Source organism: Falco biarmicus, chromosome 1, assembly GCF_023638135.1.
Source record: "Falco biarmicus isolate bFalBia1 chromosome 1, bFalBia1.pri, whole genome shotgun sequence".
NCBI classification, from domain to species: Eukaryota; Metazoa; Chordata; class Aves; order Falconiformes; family Falconidae; genus Falco; species Falco biarmicus.
The window spans coordinates 27,556,340-27,575,761 of NC_079288.1; the positions used below are offsets into that span (position 1 = coordinate 27,556,340).

General features: G+C 50.7%; 1 protein-coding gene and 2 long non-coding RNA genes across 6 annotated transcripts in view; 1 reads left to right on the top strand and 2 right to left on the bottom strand.

Annotated features, from left to right (window-relative positions):
* Window positions 1-13,070: 13,070 nt before the first annotated feature.
* On the bottom strand, window positions 13,071-15,041 carry LOC130143799 (uncharacterized). 3 transcript variants are annotated; one of them, XR_008819874.1, is made up of 3 exons: window positions 14,958-15,041; window positions 13,719-13,844; window positions 13,071-13,496 (listed from the first exon to the last, which is right to left on the bottom strand). It is a non-coding gene; the product is annotated as an uncharacterized LOC130143799 (long non-coding RNA). The 3 variants fall into 3 exon arrangements; XR_008819872.1 differs by lacking the exon at window positions 14,958-15,041 and adding an exon at window positions 14,173-14,609 and having other exon boundaries at window positions 13,719-13,849; XR_008819873.1 differs by lacking the exon at window positions 14,958-15,041 and adding an exon at window positions 14,173-14,608.
* GRK3 (G protein-coupled receptor kinase 3) overlaps window positions 14,964-19,422 on the top strand; it is a 76,409-nt gene continuing 71,950 nt past the window's right edge. For both annotated transcript variants that reach the window (XM_056326694.1, XM_056326695.1), the window contains exon 1: window positions 14,964-15,226. In XM_056326694.1, the coding sequence (XP_056182669.1) occupies window positions 15,114-15,226 (113 nt within the window). In that variant the 5' untranslated portion in view covers window positions 14,964-15,113. The remainder of the gene's footprint in view (window positions 15,227-19,422) is intronic.
* LOC130143800 (uncharacterized) lies at window positions 15,501-18,325 on the bottom strand. Its single transcript, XR_008819875.1, has 2 exons — window positions 16,396-18,325; window positions 15,501-15,834 (listed from the first exon to the last, which is right to left on the bottom strand). It is a non-coding gene; the product is annotated as an uncharacterized LOC130143800 (long non-coding RNA).

The window sequence follows — 19,422 nt, forward strand, 5'->3', positions numbered from 1 at the left end:
TGGTGCCATACCTTTTCTCTATATGGTTCAGTTAATCTAAAAAGACAGCCTGTGCTGAGCTGAGTTTAAGCAATTTTAGATGAAATGGCCACATGAGCAGCTGGTCCCTCCCGGTCCCCAGGCGCTGCCTGCGTGGCTGTGGTTGCAAGGTGGGAGGCTGCAGCTCCTAAGAATCGGCTTTGCCCGGGTGTCTGGAGGTATGAAATGGTGACTGTCCCCTCTGCCAACTCTGGGCCACCTCTGTGCCTCCTCTGCTCCTGCTGGGGGGTCTGGAAGGTGCGACATGAGCAGGATTCAGACCCTGGGGTAGAGCAGTGCCTTCTGCAAGAGTCAGGAGTCCAGCAGCGGTGGGAGGCTTGTGCAGGAGCAGGGCTGTGTCTGCAAGCATCCCTGCGGTGCAGCAGCCAGAGGCTCTTCCCTTCAGGCTGTGCCTTCCACTTGTACATTTGGTCTGTAGAAAAACACGGAGGAAAGCGTTAGGAAAGAAGAAGTTCAAGGCAGGGAAAGATGATCAGAGCAAGAGGGAAACTTGCATTGTAGCCCATGGCCCCCAGCTTGCAGCACCAAGCCCGCTTGCCCCATCCTACACACAGGGCCACCCCGCAGGTCCCCCATCGCTTAGACCCCGACTGCAGCTCAGATGGTTCAGGGGTCCCCATCCCTCCCGCACCGCAGCCAACCCAGCGCAAAAAGGGTTTACTCAGTGCCAGGCAGCAATTTCCAGCCATCGGGCACTGCAAATCCAGCAGACAATAGGGACATTCTTCAGAAACCCATAGAAATAACACAGAGATGCACACACTATTTTGGGATACTCATATGCTCTAAGGCAAATGTCATTTATATGTAACATCCATTTAGGGAATGGAGTAATGAAGTCGTGCATCATAAGGAGGGAACTGCTCGCTTAGCAACCTTCCCATCGCATGACGTCTTCCTTCTGCAGGATGGGATTGCTCCTTCAACAGCCAGGAGAACAAAATGCTGCTCGCAGCTGCTGTAAGGGACATTTTCCATTGAAAGACTCACCAGCTCCCAGTAAAATCAACCTCTTGATTTGGGCTTGTGTCCCCAGTCAGATCTCAGCAGCCTTTGTGCTGCGAGGGGTGGTTTGGGTCCTGCCACCTTCTGACTTATCACCAGCAGATTTGGGGGCTGCCTTCCCGATGGCTTTCTCTTCTCTGCTATCGGTGGAAAGAAGCTGGGGCATGGCAGGGGGTGGAACAGAGCCCTTTCATTTTGGGAACCGAATGGGAGAGCTGCGATTTCAATTCCCATCGAGAGCTGCTGAGCGCCACAATGGCCTGATGGCCGACACAGCGGCATCGGTTACGGGAAGCACAGCTAAAAAAACCTCCTGGCATTTTGTACATGGAAAGCATCTTCAGAGAAGCTGATTAAAAAGCAGCCCCTGCTCTCTGCCAGTGCCACTCATGCCACTGCAGATTTTGACTGCGATGTGCCACAAGTGGAAACAAACGGGTGCAGGGGTGTACTAGGTGTGCTGGGTGCTCTGGGTGCGCTGGTTGGTGCAGGCTGGCAGCAGGATGATGGCAGGGAGGGAGAGGATGACTATATCACATAGGGGGAGTGTCTGTCCTGGCTCACTCTGAGGTTTCCGGATGATGAGCAATTAAGGGAGAGAGATTTAGAGAAGATTAAGTCAGAAGGCAAAGTCCATTATCTGCTGAGACTAGCTCCAAAGGAAGAGGCCAAGCCCAACGGGGAATTAGGACGCTTTAACTATTAAAGTCCCTTTTGACATGGATCTGGTGTTTGAAGGACAGCAGCTCTCATCCCGCAGGGATGGTGGCCACTGGAAGGATGCTGGCACGTGGACGGCAGCAGGTCCATGTGCTGCCTTTCCCTTGCCACAGTAATGGCATTTTGGTACCTGAATTAGTCCCAATTCTCTCACAGCAGCCTGGCTGCATGAGAACTGTGAGCATACGTGATTTCAGAGCTTGGTTTAAGCACCCTGTACACCTGTTGTGTGCCATGTGCCTGCCACGCTGCTGCTCTCACACAGCAAAGGCAATGCGAAGGGTGTTATTTGCTGAGTTTGTGATGCATGCGCCGGCACAACAGTAATTAATAGCTTGCATTTTCCCATGTGTGGTTTAGAAGCATTTGGTCCTTCTCTGCCCTACCCAAGCAGAAAGAAGTTCATGGCTTTTAGCGTTTAATTGAAAGAAGTGTCTTTTCTACATCCCATCTGAGTTTGGTTTGCTCTTAGTACAGCGCATTGTAATGACTGCTTCTCTTGGAGGACAAACTGAATTGTCCTGTAGGAGATGTGCTTTCCACCAGTGTCAGGGGTCAAGCTCAGCTCAAGATGCTATATCCACGTGAACGCATTTTAGCAGAAAGATGCTTTTAAGGTCACTGACAGATTATTCACTATGCTTTTTTGACATGTAACTTTCCCTGTGAATTGTCCCATTTATTCCCAGGCAGGCTGTTTTGGGGATGCTGCAGTGATCTGCCCGGATGCACCCACAGACCCCATCCATGGAGAGTCCTGTTCCATGCGCCCCTGGGCAGAGCGGCCTCATTGGAACTGTGTTTCCTCAGCTGTGAAATGAAGATAATTTACTGGTTTGCTTTACAAGGGCACTGAGAGAGTAGATTAATTATTTGGCATATGGGGCCGCTGATAGGATGGGTTATGATCCTGAAAATCCTTCTGCTTTGTTGTTATGTGCAGCGCAGCAGGACCACAGCTTTGCTCTGCAGCCATCGTGGGCTCCTTTCCCCCGTGGACTTTTCCTGTGGTGTTGCTCCTGACCAGGCATCAGGGAATCGCGTGCCAGCACGAGGGCTGAATCAGCATCCCGGGGATGCCATGGCCAGTGGCTCCGGTGGCCTCACACCTGGCACACAAAGGGCAACCCAGTGTCCAGCATCTGCGTGCGAGGCGATGACGCAGCTGTTGCTGCCTACTGGAGGCACCCGCTGCTGTGTGTACCTTTGGTGTCTGGGTTAAAGCTGGCACCTAGGGCCTAAAAATCTGCTTAAGTGAAAGCTGACGTAATTCTCTGTGTTGCCAGGTCATGCGCTGCAGCATGGGGCCAGATCCCTCCCTGCTCTCCTGCTAATCTGGAGCCAGTGCTCATGGATGGTGTGCCCATGGGCTTTGCCCACAGCTGATACAGTGGGGACACCCCTTCGTGCCATCCTACAGCCGATGAGAGAATAAGGGATGATGTCAGGTGCCTGCAGATGGGCAGCAGATGACCCTGAAATGGCCAGCCTGCCCGCAGTCCCTGGCCCTTCCCCGCAGCAGGGAGGTCCCCAGTGCCTTTGCCTTGTTAGTCCCTGGGGGTGCGGGACCGGAGCCACCTCACAGCCTTGCTCCCTGCTGGCTCCTTCCCTTGTATGATGATTTCCCGAGCATCCCCTTGCCCTGCCACCAGCACCAGCCCCTCAGCATCCCTGCAGTAAGCTGTGCCCTCTGCTTTGCCAGTCCATCAGCTTGCTGGGGTGCTCCTTCCCCTCACTCCATGCCTGTCCTGGGGGTGCTTGCTGCAAAAATCTGGAACTTTTGGGGAAAAAGCAGCACACTTGCCCGTGCTGGGGGCTCTCAGGGCACAGCAGCACTGCACAGCCCCTCTGGGACCTGGGCGCTACTGACACCAAAGTTAGTTATTACCAAAGCGGAAAAGGCAGCAACTAAGGCTGCTGAGCACACACTTCTTCCAAAATTACCTCATTTACTCAGAGAATCAGATGCCGCAGTCTTTTATGGCTTCTTACAAGGCTTGGATCTTGTGGGATGCGAGGCTATTAATAGGAACCAATCTTTCCCCTTCTTCTCCTCCAGGCTAAAGGGAGAAGAATTAGAACAAGGGCCCCTTTGATGTGATAGAAGTACAAATAAACTCCATGCCATTTTGTTCCTAAGCTGACAGCACATTCCTACCACCTCACCCCGTGTTTCTGGTGGGGTTTATGTGCACGAGGGCTTGAGCCGCAGCACCTGGGGTGCCCTGGAGCAGGGCAGCCGAGGTGGAGGAGCAGCCTGTGATGATGCAGCACCATGACAGGACATGGAAAGCACCAGGTTTGTTCTGTTTCGCAGAGTTATTTTCTCTCACTGAAATAGGGAGTGATGCAGCCAAGTAGAAAAACTAACAGCGTAATGGCTGGCTCAGGCAGAACAGCATGATTTCCCTTCTAGTCTTCTGAGCAGCCTTGGAGAGAGGGCTTTTCCCATGTAGGTTTCAAACACAAAGCCCAGGTAAGGGGGAAAGGAGGGCTGGGACACAGGCAGTGAGGAGCAGGTGTCTGGGACAGCCTGGCTTTCCCCTGGGTCTTACATCTTCCAGCTGCAGCTGACGGAGATAAGCCGCTTTCCATGCCTTTATTTGTGGTACAACAGTGGGTGCTGCAGGCAGAAGGCATCCCCTTCCACTGGCCAGAAGGCTCCTGCCTCCAGCAAGACGTCAGTGGATGCAGTGAGGGCAGCGGCTGAGATGCCAGGGGGGCTGCATGTGCTGGGGGCTGCTGAGCCACCCGCCCTGGTTCCGCTCTGCCCAGACCAAGCCTGAGCTGCCAGACTGGACAAAAGGGGCCATCCCGACTGCAGCGCCGCCAGGGGCATGTGCACTGGCACCAGAGCTCCGCACCCCACTGGGCGAGATGCTGATGCCTGGCTCTTGGTGCTGAGTACCTTCTGGGGATGTCAGCTCAGGGGCAGCTCAGCCATGGGGGACCACGACTTTGGCTTCTGCCACTGTGCACCTTCTGGCTGACACCGCTGTCATCTGTGGTGACATCAGGCACCCAGGGCCATCTCGGGGACCAGATGTGTAATGCTGGATCAGGTGAACGATCAGCCAGGGCAGCAAATGCCAATCTGTGTGCAAATACCCTTTGAGTACAAAAAGCCAGGGAAGAGAAATAACTAGAAAGCATTTCCCACATAACTAGAATTGTTTCCAAGGAGCATATTTTAAAGGTTTTCTAGCAGGTTGGCTCGGCTGGCTCCTCACAGGCAGCCTTGCTGGCACTCGGGGGGAATTTCAGCGAAGCGGCACTGGAGCCCTGCACCCTCCAGATGCCAACCTGCTTCCACCACGCCTGGTGCATTCGGCATCACCCTGGGGTGCTGCCGTCTGGAGAAAGCCCCACACCCTCCCACTGCCTGCCAGAGCTAATTGTGTCCTTCTGATATACACCTGCAATGGGCAGCAAAACCACCCAGGAGATGAGGTCTTTTATTTTCAGCACTGGGTGAATTACCTTCCGTAAGACTAGTGACAGAATCTGAATTAACTTGTGCCATTTCAATATCTGCACAGTTGTTGTTTTTTCTCTTTCTCGCTCTCAAAATTTATAGCTAAATTAGTCAATTATTGATTTTTCTTTCCTTTATCAAGTTACACTCAAGCCAGACTGTGGAACAGTGAATGCTTGATGGTTCCCGCTTGACATCTGTTTGTCTAATCAGTCTGTACAGGGAAGATGCTTCTTTAACGCCAGCTGATATTAGCTGAAGGGGGTCTCTTTTTTTAAATGTCTTAAACATTTGCTGTTACAGTCCTCATTGGGTTTATTTGCTTTAAACTGTAACAACATACTCTGTTGTTTTTCAGTCAGGGAGGTCTTGAAGACAGGTGAGTTCTGAGCTGGGTGAAGGAAGGCACAGGCAGGGGGACATGGGGAAGGTCCTCTGGGACCCCCGGAGGGGGGCTGTGAGGGTCACTGCCCCACTTCTCCTGGCTCTCATCAGGCACCTCTAACCCCACAGGCAGGGCTGCACCGAGCCTCTAGCAAGGCCTGAGCGAGGAGCTACGCCCATACTGTGATCAAGCCGTAAGGACGATCAAGGGTGGAGATTTAGGTGAAGAAATGGCTTGAACTTCTCCCTGATCCCCTCCTGCCCTGTGACACTCTGTGCAGGGCAGCCCCCCTTGCAGAGGAATGCAGGGTGGGTGCAAGGTGGCACTAGGAGATGCTGTTTAAGAGGCAGAATCAGGGCTGGGTATTAGTCTAGCCCGGGGCTATTAAGAGCCTTTCTCTGGGCTATTAACTGCCTTTCTCCTACAGCAGTGAGTGTTTTAGTACCACCAGTGTGGCCCCTGTGCCTCAGCTGCATGCTCTGCCTGGGCTGGTTTTGGCATGGTGATGATGGCTCTGCAGCCCTGGCCCATCCAGCACCTGCTCTGCACTGGGGATGCTGCTCCTGTGCTTTCTAAGCTTGCGTTGGCCAGGTCAGAGGCATGTTTCTTTTTTTAGATGTGTGCATGGTGGGGAAGAAAGCTGTTTCATTGCTGTGCTCAGTTTTAGTAACGTTCCCATGCGTACTGGCAAGAGGTCACGGCCAGCTCCGGCAGCAGTGTGAGAGCATCTGGCTGTAGGGACAGCAAAAATACAGCCCGTGGGAAGGGACTTTGCACAGCAGTGGGTGTGTGTCACAGCTGGGAGGGAGAGGTTGGCTGGCACTCATGTTTTCAAGGAAAAACTCTATTTTTGTGCCATGCCTGTGGAGCTAGTGGTGGCTGTGCAGGTGCTCAGGTTGTTTTTACATTCAACCTCTGTGGGTGGCCTCAGGTGAGGGTCTCTTCCAGCACACAAATGTTCCTCTCCCCATTTACAGCTTGGTTGTCAGTAAATAAATAAATAGTCTTTAACTGCTGTTCTTCCCAGTAAATGATTTGGCTCAGCCCACTACACTTGGATTTGAACACTCTGCTAGGAAGCCACCCAGACCACTTCTGGTCCTGACTACAAGCAAACCAGTGTGATCTCCTGCCGCGGGGAAGCCAGCAACAGGAGCTCTGCGATTTCAGTCCAGCAATGCGACGGGAGCGCTGCAATTCTGGTCAGGCCCCTGCCCCTGGGAACCCCTCAGTCCCCATCCCAGCGCTCCCTTTCCACGCTGACCTGCCCCACTGCCAGCGTTGCCCCCTGGGAGGGCAGATGCCCTCTGCTTTGGAGGTGAGTGAGAGCTGGCTTTCCCGTGCCCGGGGCTGGGGTTTCCCCATTCATCTGAAGGACCAAACCTGAGGGTTTTCCCAAAAAAAACCCCAACCCTGGAGGGATCCATGGCTTGTTAGTAGTTGCTCAGGGGTGCCTGCTGTTTTGGCTTTTCTCTCTGTCTTGTTGGAGCCAGTCCCCATCATCTGTTGGGCAGGGGAAGGGCTGATTTTGTTGCTCAGCGATGGAGACATGGGAGCGGTGGGAAACTGCAGCCCACCCCAGGTCGGAGCTGCAGAAGAGGGAGCCAAACCAAGGCAGGAGGGAACCGAAGCCCCGTTTTTCTCTGTGCCATTTCGTGATCGATTTGCACCCAAGCCTGCTGGTGTTCTCTTGCAGGAACTTCTGTGCTAGTGAATAGGCGCCTACTATCTGTTTTAATTTGTCTTTAAAACCCTCTGCACTTTCTTCACAACATTCAGTGTTTTCATTTGTGTCTCTTTCCATTCCCTCACTGAAAGGAAGCAAAAGGAAATAAATAGTAGAGACTGCCTTAAAAATCTAGAGTCATACCAGAGGAGGGAACAGTATGCTTATTTAAAGAAAGCAAGCATGCTTTTTTTTTTTTTTTCCCTTTTTAAAGTCTCTTTCTGAGTTTGAACTGCTTAAATTTGACCACTCTGTATTCGGCCAGTTTTCAAAATACCTTAATGCAGGAATTCCCGCACATGACAATTTATTTATGCTTTATAGAAAGTTCATTTTTAAATCCCTGTGTAGGCTACAAGATGGCTGACAACTCAACTTGTGTCTTACCTCTTGCTGGCCCCCGAGTCTCGCCAACACTGGGATTGGAATAATTTTATTATCCAAAATGAAGAAATCACTCATGTATGTAGCTTTGAACCTGCAGATTAACTTTGTGAAATTAATTGTTGAAGGTTTCAACAGTTAACACTCGAGCTGCATGATTTAGGTGATGCGGTCTGACCGCCTGGTTAGCCAGACATCCCAATGAAGGGCTCAACGCACAGTAATCCAGAAGAGAAATGCCACCTGTATGAGCACACCTGAAAACACCGTTTCTGTGAGTGATCCCAAAGTACAACTCTCACTATGGACAGCAATCCACAAGCCAAGAGAAAAGGTGCCCTACGGAGGCTTTTGGCTTCTGGTAGCTGATGTGAAGAGCAGGCAGGATTTCAGCTGGCTTCTATCAAACTGGGAGGAACCGGAGGCAAGGTGGACATGACTGGGATGCCTCTTGGTTTTGGCTTGCCTTAGGACTCTGCCTGACATCCATACCATGTTAAAAGGCTCCAGGTACATGATGAGCCTCCCCATCTCGTGATACATGCTGGTACATAAACCATCAGTGCAGAATCTTGTCTGCAGTGGGGCACTTGGAGTCAGTCAGTAAATAGATGTTTACTATTGCTATTAATGATCATTAATGGCTATTAAAGAGAAGATACTGCCAAAGTGTCAGTCCAACCGGAAGGTAAAGGGACCAGCTCAATGACACTGTCAGGCTGGGAATGCAGAACACAAACATGCTACAGAAACACTGCTAGGAAAAAAGCGTCTGGGGTTGTGGTGAGTTGCACACCAGGAGGGTCTGAATTGTAGCATTTTGCAGAGTTGTCCTATTTCAGTTCAAAAGCCAGGATCTCTACCTATGACAGATATGGAATAGAATATTGGCCTGTAGCCCAGACAGCGCAGACATTAGTAACTGTCAGCCTGTTACAGAAGGAGATTATTACTAGAATTAGTGCTGATGTACATGGACCATTCTTTCAGGGAGAAAAAAATGGAATTTGCAGAGGATCCTTCCTGCCTTCTTCTTATTCCTCACTGAATGGACAGAACAACACATCAGAGTGGTTATCGCTGGTGTCCAGCTGTGCCTTGGAGTAAGGGCACTTCCGAATGCCCAGCAGGATACGTGCTGTGCTGGATGCTTGGAGGAATGTGCTCTGCTTGGCAGCACCAGAGGCAGGCACTGCAGTTTTGGAAGCTATTTCTTTCGTCCTGTAGCCTTGCTCAGTGATTTGGGCAGGCACGACGTGTTTCTTTCTGGTCTGGTGTTGCACAGAAGCCACTTACAAGAACTGAAAGCCCTGTGGGGTGGCGCGTGGGCAGGACGGGTCCCTGCGCTGCTCATGGAACACACGTGGCCGTTTGGCAAGCCCACGGCAGTCGGGCTGAAGGCTCCTGCAGATGGCCAGGGGAGTTGGGTCAGGCCCATAGTGAATCCATCATAAGCCACCAGCTCCTGGCCCAGGGCACTCTTGGCCTTTGCGGAGGGTGAGCATGGTGAGAGCAGAGAGGCAGGAGGGCCAGATGTCTGGGGTGCCACTGGTATTGGCTCTCCAAAGCCAGAGTAGCCACATAAATCAACATCTGCTCAAGATTTGGGCCCCAGTTTTTATGAGATGATCTGTACTGGAGAAGTTCCTGTGTGGCTGGCAATCGAATTAGTGAGGGGCCAGAAGAATGCATTCTGATGTTGCCATCATCTGAGCCAGATTTTTTATTTCTTCACAATTTATTTTGAACTAAAAATACTGCTAAAACCATTTCACTCAATTCCAGAGGAACACATATTTCCTCCTGGAGGATTAAGCCATGCCAGGGGTCCGGCCAGGCGCTGCCATTGCCCAGAGCAGAGCGGATGAGATCTCCTGCCATCCTCAGCGCAACCTCCTTCACTGGTTGCCCCTGCGACAGACAACGTGACTCTTCTAAATTGCCCCTATGGGACCATTTTGAAGTTTAAAAAAAATGGCAGGAGACTCTGAGAGCACACCTGGGGCACATCTGCCCAGCTCTCAGGTGGCCGTGGAGGAAATAGCAGCCTTGGATAATGAACCAGCAGCCCGGCAAGGCGCAGACTGAGGAAGGAGAAAGCAACAGGGCTTTTCTATGTGGTGTGTTGGTTTAAGAAAATGTGCAGAGGAAAATGTCCAAAAGATATTTTTATTATAGTGGTGAGAGAAATGGTGTGATGGAATCGCAAATTGAAGGACCTATACCTCTCATGCCTGTGTTTCCTCATGCAAGACTTAAGACATTGCATGACTTTCAACTCTGTTCTTATCTGTATCCCCAGAGGACATTATTATTACTAGACAGACTATTCAAGTACAAATGTCTGATGGTGAAAAATAATTTTGAGAATTGAATTGCCATTTGTTTCCCAATTAAAACTTTCCCTTCTCATCACATCGGCTAGTCAAAAAAAGGAACAGGATGACTATCAACTACACTGAGTGCTTTACCTATCAAAGGTGGTTGAAGTACCTTTGTTAAGAGCATTCAAGAGAAAGCTGGAGGAATTTGTAGAGATGCTGAGGAGCCATGGCGTTTCTCCAGGAGGATGGAGTTGCAGCGCTTATTCCCCTCCTGGGATTCCGGTTGCCTAATGCAATGGCACTGTGAAGGCAGAGGCTGTCTTCTGTAAAATTGCTCCTTCTGGAATAGTCAGTGAACAAAAGCAGCAGAAGAAATGGCCATTAATTACTCTATTTGTTTTCCATATTGCCTTTCACTGCTTATTAGCGTAGCATTAAGGAGATGGGATGCAACTTCAGCCTCGGTGTGGATGCTGCAGAGGAATGCCCGAGTGCTTGACCCGCTGTGCCTCATGCCCTACTCTGCATCGAGGCCAGAGCCACTCCCGAGCCCTGCAAATCGGAGAAGCCCAACAGGCAATGGGGACAGTGTGAGGCTGTTTCCTTGGGATGCTGGGCTAAAAGCTTCCCTCTCTGCCGTGTCCCACACGGCCAAGCGTGGGAGTGGTGACTCTGCACCTTTTTGCCTCCATGGCAGGGCAAGATTGGGGAAATGCAGCAGGCTGACAGGGGCTCAAGTTACCTAATTTTTATGAAGAATATTTTGCAATTTTTCGTTCTTACTGTTCTGTGGGCACTTTACTGTTGCTTACTAATGAATCCTCACACAGCCTCATTACGCAGGAGCTGGTGCTCCTGTTCTTTACCTCCAGGTAACCCTGCAGTTGGAAGCTGATTTAGAAGACTTTGGCGAGAGAAGCTCGGTGGAGGCGGTGTGGGGAAGGGATTTCTGCTCTCTCCCTTTCAGCCAAGCACGTGGTCACACCCCAGACAGCACTGCTAGAAGTAAAGGAAGCAGCAAAACATAACCTCTCTGCTTGGCTATTACACAAACAAGCCACGGAGAGTCAGATCCCATCGGGATCCATCACAAATAAATGTATTATCCTCTACCAGCGCTGCTGTGGAGGAGCAAAGAATGCAGTGGGTTTCTGGCTGTTGGCTTGCTCTCTGTAGACAGCAGCATCCCACAGAGGGAACAGAGCTAAACACTGCTTAATGCCCTTAATCTCAAACTATGTGCGTTTCTGGCAATGTATGAGAAACGTTAAAAACCCCAGCATTTAATAATCTCCTATGTGAACATTTCCCTCAAGAGGTATCATTGTTAGCATTAGCCACACACAGTAGCAGAGACCTTATTTGTTATCAGATTTGCCACAGGTTTGAGGGCAGCAGGATGAATATGCCCCTGCCCTGGTGTGCCGTTTTGCCCCGTTATCTTGATGAGATGTTAGTATAAGGCGCACTAATAAATCCACTTCAGATTCATTACTCTCTGTAATATCATCTGTCAGCCTGTGAACCAGAGCAGTGCAAAATTAAACATTTAAATCTTACACAGATGGTAGGAGAAACTCACTCCTCGGAAGGAAGAAACACCAGGGAGGAGGCAGGGTTTCTTGGCTCTGCAATGGGTGCACACAAAACCCTGCACTCAAGCCCAGCCAGGCCTTGAGACATGCTTAAATTGATTGAGCAGTATCAATCAGCATTCGCAGAAATGTCAGGAGATGATTAAAAGCATTCAGAGTATGCATATATCATACTCTGATTGCTGTTAACCCTGACATTAATTCAGGGTTTCCTTTACCTAGGGGAAAACACACACTGGCACAGCACACTGTTTACAAACACACACACAAATACTACATACAAACACTGAAACCAACACACAGCACATAAAACAAAACACCCTCACACAAAGAGCAAACTCCACATAAAATACAAACACTAAACCCCAGATACAAACACTAAGAAAAGTGGCAGACTTGCACTTGGGGAATTGAACTTCCCTGCAAAGGATGCTAGTGCTACCTGTTCTGCTTGCTTCAGCTTCAGGGAAAAAAAAGAAATCAGGTATGCTTCCACTCCATAATTAAAAAAAAAAAAAAAAAAAAAAAGCCCATCCAAATGACCTGCAAAACCCCTGACTATAAAACTGCAGAACAAGTGAGTTTTACGTGCTGCTATGGGTAACGATTAATAACCAGCTCTCCCCTGCTCCCATGCGGGTGCAGCACAGCTCCGGCTGGGTGGAAGAAGGGAAGTTTGGACTCTGCTAGCCAGAAGCATGGCTACCTCACCAGCTCATGCAGAGGGGTGGCTACAGGGTCACACCATCACCTCTGACTGCATTGCAAATATGCTTTTCAAATAAATGGTGAAGAGAACACCTTTCCTTATAACCCACTGCTGTTTTGGTTCCAGCTGCTGTGGCCACGCCAGCTAGCACCAACGGAAAGACGAAAGAACAAGTTTCTTAATTGGGTTTCTGTATTAGCCATCACCAAACATGACTTTCTTGGAATTGTCATCAAGAATGCCTTTGAAGAGTACATTACAACAATATTCAGATAACAATGGTGAAAATGTGGAACAGGAATTAAAAGGAGAGCGTTATGAATCCTAAGCGGTGTTTTCGTGACCATTGTTGCTATCATCATCCCTGTAAAACTTAAATATTTTAGATAACAAAAGGGCCTTTGTTGGCAAGGCAGCACTAGGCAGGCAGTAATGGGTTTCTGTTTGCTTTCTCCTCCTCTCGGTGTGGTTGCATCGTGATGGTGGTGTTTAGCAACACTATCAGGTCAGCACTGACAACCTCCCTGCCGTGCTCTTGCTTCTTCTGCACATTCACACTTCAGGAAATGAAAACCAGTTCTCTCCATGGAAATATCTGGGAGTGGTGAGGGGCAGAGCGGCTGCCCAGGCTGTGTCTTAGCCGTCCCCTCGGAAGAACCAGCAAAATGCACGTGTCTGGTCATGTAACCAGGCTAAGGATGCAGCAAATAAGGGTGACAAATGTTTATTCCTGGTTAAGCAAATCAGAGTGTTCCTTATAACCGTGGAGCCAAACAGTTTTGGGCCTGTCATTAAACCATGCCAGCCTTTCTCAACGGAACTCAAACATTTTAAAACTGTAAAATCATTCCACAGACGAGGTGCAGACCATGGTTTTTGCCTTAGTTGGTAGATTAGCACACTGCAGCACAGGGCATCTTGTATACTTTGGTATTTACAACTCATCAGACAATAATTCTGCAAGTGTTGATAAGAGCGCATGGCTGGATGTACCTGGACGGCTTCACAGACAGCAACAGGACCGCTCTTGTGTGGAGGACTGAGCAAGACTACTCTGCCAGGCTGGGAGAGAGGTGCCATGGAAAGCATCCCAAATCACTGCATCCAGGTGTAACGTCTCTCCAACCACGGCCACTGCAAAAGGAAAGCCCAGGCAGAGGTGCTGAAATAAGCTTTAGAGTGGGAGCCCTGGGTCCAGACTGAGCCTGAGTCGTCACAGGAACCATGTCAATGGCCCACAAGCTGGACCCGGCGTTCCCTACCATCCCGGCAGATTTATGAAAATAAAAAATACCCCTTTCCATCTCATAGCTTGGCTCAGTTAAAACTTCAAGCAGGGCTGGTGGGAAACTTTACCCTGAGCTTCTAAGAGGGACGTGCCCCATGTCCTCCTTTGCTCCTTGCTCGAACACCCCAAGCCTCAGCGCTGCTCCGTGGTGATCAGGAACTTCACTGGCAGAGGAGAAACCTTCCCCAACGGACCTGTTCTGGGGAAAAGGGTGGGTTAAATTAACATTTTCAACAAAAAGCGGGTTCTCAGATGGTTTGTAATGAACTGCAACGGTGAAATCCTCACAGCTGTATGCTCCACCTAGCTTTAATCAGATCATTAACTTTCATAAAGCTGTAGGAAGGAGGAGTGGCGGCACTTGAAAAGCGCTCAAAACAAGGTGAGTTTTCAACTTCAGACTTGTCATTGACTTAGCCTTTCATTGAGCCAATTATTTATGACATATTTGATGAAATTCAGAAAAGAAGTTGAAATCTGCATATCTGCTTGGCTGCAGCAGAGCTATTACTATATTTTTACCCAGGAATACGAGTGGGGAGCTGTGCCAGAGCCCCCTGGTGCAGCGAGCCCTTCGGTTCCAGCTCCCAGCCGCCTTTCGCACCGTGATTTGCCAGCAGACGAGTTTTGACGGGCAATAACAGGGTTTCACGCAGATGTATTTTATTGTGTGTCCTGTTCTCCTTAGGCACATCACGCTACAATAAACTACGAGGAAATTAGATTTCCAAAGAGACGCACCGGGCCGGTGCTGAGGCGGGCAGGCAGCCCCGTGGATGTACAGAATTATTTAGGTTAGAAGAAAAACCTTTGGGGGCACCAAGCCCAGGCCGGCTTCGGGGGTTGCGCGGTGCCTGCGCATCCCGGGGGCACCTGCACCCCCAGCCGGGGTTGAAGGCAACAGACACGGCGGACCCCCTGCCGCGGCTGTTTGCGACCCGGAGCTGGCAGTGCCGGGGGCTCTGCTGGCTGCGCCACCCCCCCCCGCCCCGCCCCGGCCGCCGGGCTCCCCGCGGAAGCCCCTCGGGGCCGCCCCCGCCTCACTCCGGCTCCCCGGGCCGCCCGTGGCCGCGCTCGGACCCGCCGGCGGGGGCCGCCGCCGTGGGCCCGGCGGGCGGGGGAGCTGCGGGCCGGCCCGGCGGGGGCGGCGCACGGGAGGCGGGCCCGGGGGGGGTTTCCCGGCCGCCCGCCGCGGCGGCCGCGGGCTGAGGGCGCGCAGGGCCGGCGGTGAGCCCCGGGCGCGGAGGGCGGGGAGGCGGCCTGCCCCCCCCCACCCCCCCGCCCGCCCCGCGCTCACCCACACGCACAGGCGCAGCCGGGAGGCGCTCGGCGGCACCGGCGGAGGGGGACCCGCCGCCCGCCTCGCCCGCCCGCCGCCAGCAACCCCCCCCCCGCCATCCCCGCCTCGGGGGCGGCTGCCCCGGCGGAGCCTCCATCTGCAGCCCGGCGGCGGGAGCGGGAACATGGCGGACCTGGAGGCGGTGCTGGCCGATGTCAGCTACCTGATGGCGATGGAGAAGAGCAAGAGCACCCCGGCGGCCAGGGCCAGCAAGAAGATCACCCTGCCCGAGCCCAGGTACCGCCCGCGGGGCACGGCAGCCCCTCCGCCCGGCCCCGGCGGCCTCCCCGCTCCCTCGGCCCCCGCTCCGCGCCGGCCCCGCGGGGCGCGGGACATAACGGTCTGGCGGCGGGCGGCCCTCCCGCGCTGCCGGGCACCCCGCGGCCTCCGCGGCGGCCGGGCTGCCTGCCGTTCTCCGGAGCAACTTCTGCCGGTGTTTCTGGGCTGGGAAAGGTGTGGAGAAGCTCGGCTTCTCCCGGAGGAAAAGAAAAACCCACCAAAAAACCCAAGAAAAAATCCACCCGCCCCACGGCTGGGCTGTTTATTTGGCCCTAAACTGGACGCTGCGTTTGGTGGGTGAGGAGTCCCTCGGGCTGTGAGCGAAGTGACCCAGACGGGCTCGTTCCCGCAGGGCTTTCGGCGGTGCGGACCGGGGCCGGGGCCGCGGGGCGCTCGGCCCGGCTCCATCGGCGGCGGCCACCGCGGGGCTCGCCGGGCGGCTGCCTCGGCACGGCTCGGGTCGTTTCCTTGGGGGTCGGTGGTAAAAGCAGCTTTTCTTCTGAACGACGGTGCCTGGGTCTGCACGCTTTCATAAAATCACCTGAGCATCGGTTGCTGATTTATTGCTGAAATTAAAAGCAGGATTTCCCTTTTTTTTTTTTTTTTTTTGTTATGTTGAGCTATTTCTCTTTCCTGGCTCTGTGTATATATATATAATTTAAAACGAAGACTTAGACAGCAGACCAAGTACTGCAACAGAAAAAATCTAAACCGAAATTTACTGCAAAAATGTGTAGGCAGTTTGCAAGCCTGCTGGTGGCCTAGCTTCGCTGCCTGCCATGAACGACGGAGCACCAGAGCCCTCTTCTCACTTGTTCCCTTGCTTTTTGCCTTTATGCTTGAATCCAGGGCAGCGCAGGGAGGCTGCAGAGCAGGGGAGGGTGAGGGGCACAGGGGTGCCCAGCCTGGGTTAATCCCCCATGCAGAAGCAGTGAAGCCTCAGAAAAAGAAGTTTGGCAGTCGTTCTTAAGGGCCGATTGAGGATGGCTTGCTGGGCAGACGAAGGTGCCCATTTTTCTCCTGGTATGTGTACATGCTTATAAAAATAATATCCAGAAAATTTAGCCCACGCTGTTAACCTGAGGTACGGTATGCTTTACTGCCAGCGCTGCTGGCTTTATATTTACCCGTGCTTTGGTGTTGTCTGTTACTGTGCTTAGTGATGTGCTCCTTGTTTGCAGTGGGGACATGGCCCCTGTGGGGATGCGGAGGGTGTCCAGGGAGGAGTCCTTCCGATGCTGTGAGAAATAACAGCACTGTTGGTGCTTGTGGGGAGGCTCAAAAACTGCTGCCCAGATCAACATCCCCTTGAGCAAAGTGTGGGGCAAACCTTGCAGCACAGCACAAGGCCTGAGGAACCCACGCTGTACTGCTCTCCTGCTCCAGGATCTGCGTGGTTTTGATGTTTGGTAGTTTCCTTGAGCTCGGAGGGATGGCTTACCCACGTTCGGCTCCGCGGGGCAGGAGACAGCAGCTGGGTGCAAGAGGAAGTTTTGCAGAGTAGGGGGAAAGGTGAAGGGTTAGGTGGCTGAAATGCCTTGCTTCTAGAGCTGCATGTGGAAGAACGTGTTTGCAGATTACATGAAATATTAAAGGAAAAAGATTGTTTGCCATTCCCCCCTCCCCGAACTGTCATGCTCTGAAGAAGGTGAGAAGCCTTAAGCAAGGGAGAGGTTTGCAGCTGTATGCAGTGCCAGGGTGCTGTGGGACAGGGGTCATGTAAGAAAGCTCAGCAGATGAACGAGAGGAAACATGGACATAAATGAGAACAGAGACTTACCTAAGCCTGGGACCACAAACGGCTCTAGATTGCTTGAAATGACTGAACTTCTCAGCTTCTAACTGAAACCTGGGATTTCCTCATACAGTAGGAAATTGTGACCGTTATTCTGGTGTCAGATGTCTTCATACTGGTTTCTGGTTGGGTTTTTTGTTTTTTTTTTTTTGATACCTCTCATTAAAAAAGACATGGTGTGTTGAGTATGCTTAAATATTCTGTATCACTGGCAAAGTGATTCATTTCAAATTATATAAATCGGCTGGTTAAATGCAGGTTGATATAGTAACAGTAAAAAAACCCAAAACCAACACAAAGTCCTCTCTTACACGGGTTTGAAATCAAAACAGTTTTTCCACATGTTTTTTTTTTTTATTATTGCTGTGTGTGAGAGCAGTTCCTTGGAGCCGCGTGAGCATAGCTTTGTAACGCTGGGCTGTGAGCAGCCGTCATTGCACTGGGCTCCTGGCTGTCACTGGGACAGACAGCAGGAAGGTCACTGGAATATCACATCCACGCTTGGAAATAAATGTCTCTGCCTTATTGCAGCACTCTTCTCGCAGGAATGCGTTCAGTTTATCTCTGGCGGGCAACCACAGCCCAGCAACAGCATCCTTTTGCTTCTGATGTTATCTCCTCAAGAAATATTGCAAAGGTTTTACCCCCCTATTGCAATTTGTCTCTGCTGGAGCCTGGTACACCTGTCCTCGCTGCTTTATCTTTCTGAGATAAGACTGACACTAAATGAAGTAAATGAGTTTACTGTAATGCAAATTTGAGGGGGCTTCCTGTTTACAAGGAAATAGCTGTAGTGCAGGCAGAATAAATTCCAAGGCTGCAGGCCAAGGCTTAGCAGCAAATAAACTATGAGGGTGAAGAGTTTATTGGCCGTGCGGCTGATTATTGCTGAGTTTACATGAAGTACCCTCAGACTGTTTTTGTACTGAAATCGTTAAATATCACAGTTTGGGAAGAAAGAGGACAGAAAACGCTAATGAGACAAGAGTGCCTAAGGAAGAGGCTTAGTGTGTGTTTTGTTTTTTTAAAACACCAAAACAAAACAACCCCTTTTTCCATCCTCTGTCATCTGCTTTTCCTTCCCTTCTGTGTTTCCTCTTCTCGTTCCTAAGAGCCTTGCCAAGAACTGGGAAAGCTGCAATATCTTTTGGTTTTACATTGTTTCTTAAAAGCCTGTTTTGCGGGTGGATTTGCATGGGTGGACGGAAGGGCTGTCAAAGGCAGAATGTCCTGCAGAAATAGGACCTAAAATGGGAAAGAAGACATACGTGTTGAAATGTGAGTAAATATGAAACCTTATTCTGCAGATATTTTGTCAAATATTTGTCAAAATATTCTGTCAAATATTTTAAGTTTGGGGGGAAAGGAGTACGTCAGCTGCACTCAATTTTTTAGGCTATTCAGCAGACTTCTGAAGTTTTTCACTTTCCCCTGTAAATTTTAGATTTTCCTTATTTTAGTCAACAGGAGTGGAAGAACACTATGTAACAGAGCTTTTTCTTTTGCCAGCAGCTGCTTCTGTTTTGAGTAAAGGATTTACATAATGTGAAGTTGAGAAAATAGTCCAAGAGATCAGGTAACTGGAATCAAAGAGGGCGCAGGGCTTGCAGAAGGCTCGTGTACAGCACTGCTGTCCTCACGCTGGCTGCGGCCGTCCTCGCCAGGAAAGTTAACATTAAAGCTTCCTTACTATAAACATCACGTAAGCTTAGGGTGGTTTCGGTGTACAAATACCAAGGGCATGGTAACAAAACATAGCATGCATCTGTCCAGGCTTCTCTGGCTGTGGTTGTAGATGTTTCTCATCTCATCTCTCCTTTTCTAACCTGCTTTTGGTAATTACCTCTCTTTCAAATTAATTCTTATTTTTTCTCCCAACCTCTTTCTTTGGTCTCCTATATTCCTCTGAATCCTGCCCCTCTGGGGAAAAAAAAGAAACATGTTGCAGCCAGTTCTTTCTTAAAAATCACACTTTTAACATGACATTGTTCCTGGTTATCATCCCATCTTCACTTTACCTTTAGAGCTGAGACTGACGAACTGGTGCCCCAGTTGCTTCTTGCCGGGGCAGTTTAGCTTTTTGCTTTCTTGCCTGGTATTCAAGCTAGCTTGTTTGAAACTCTTAATTGATGTTCACTGGATGCACAGAGGTTGCCTTTTCTTTTCCAGTTCTGTCCTGAGCTATTTGTCATTTGCTTTCTTTCTGTTACAGTGCTGAATATTGTTGAAACCCAAGTGACATCTCCCACTAGGAGCTAGACATCATTACTCTATCCTCTATTGCTGCCGTTTTTTCAATTTTGTTCTCTTGGCGTTGCTATGCTCTTTCTCTGAATTTTGCTTTTTTTCTTCGATGTGT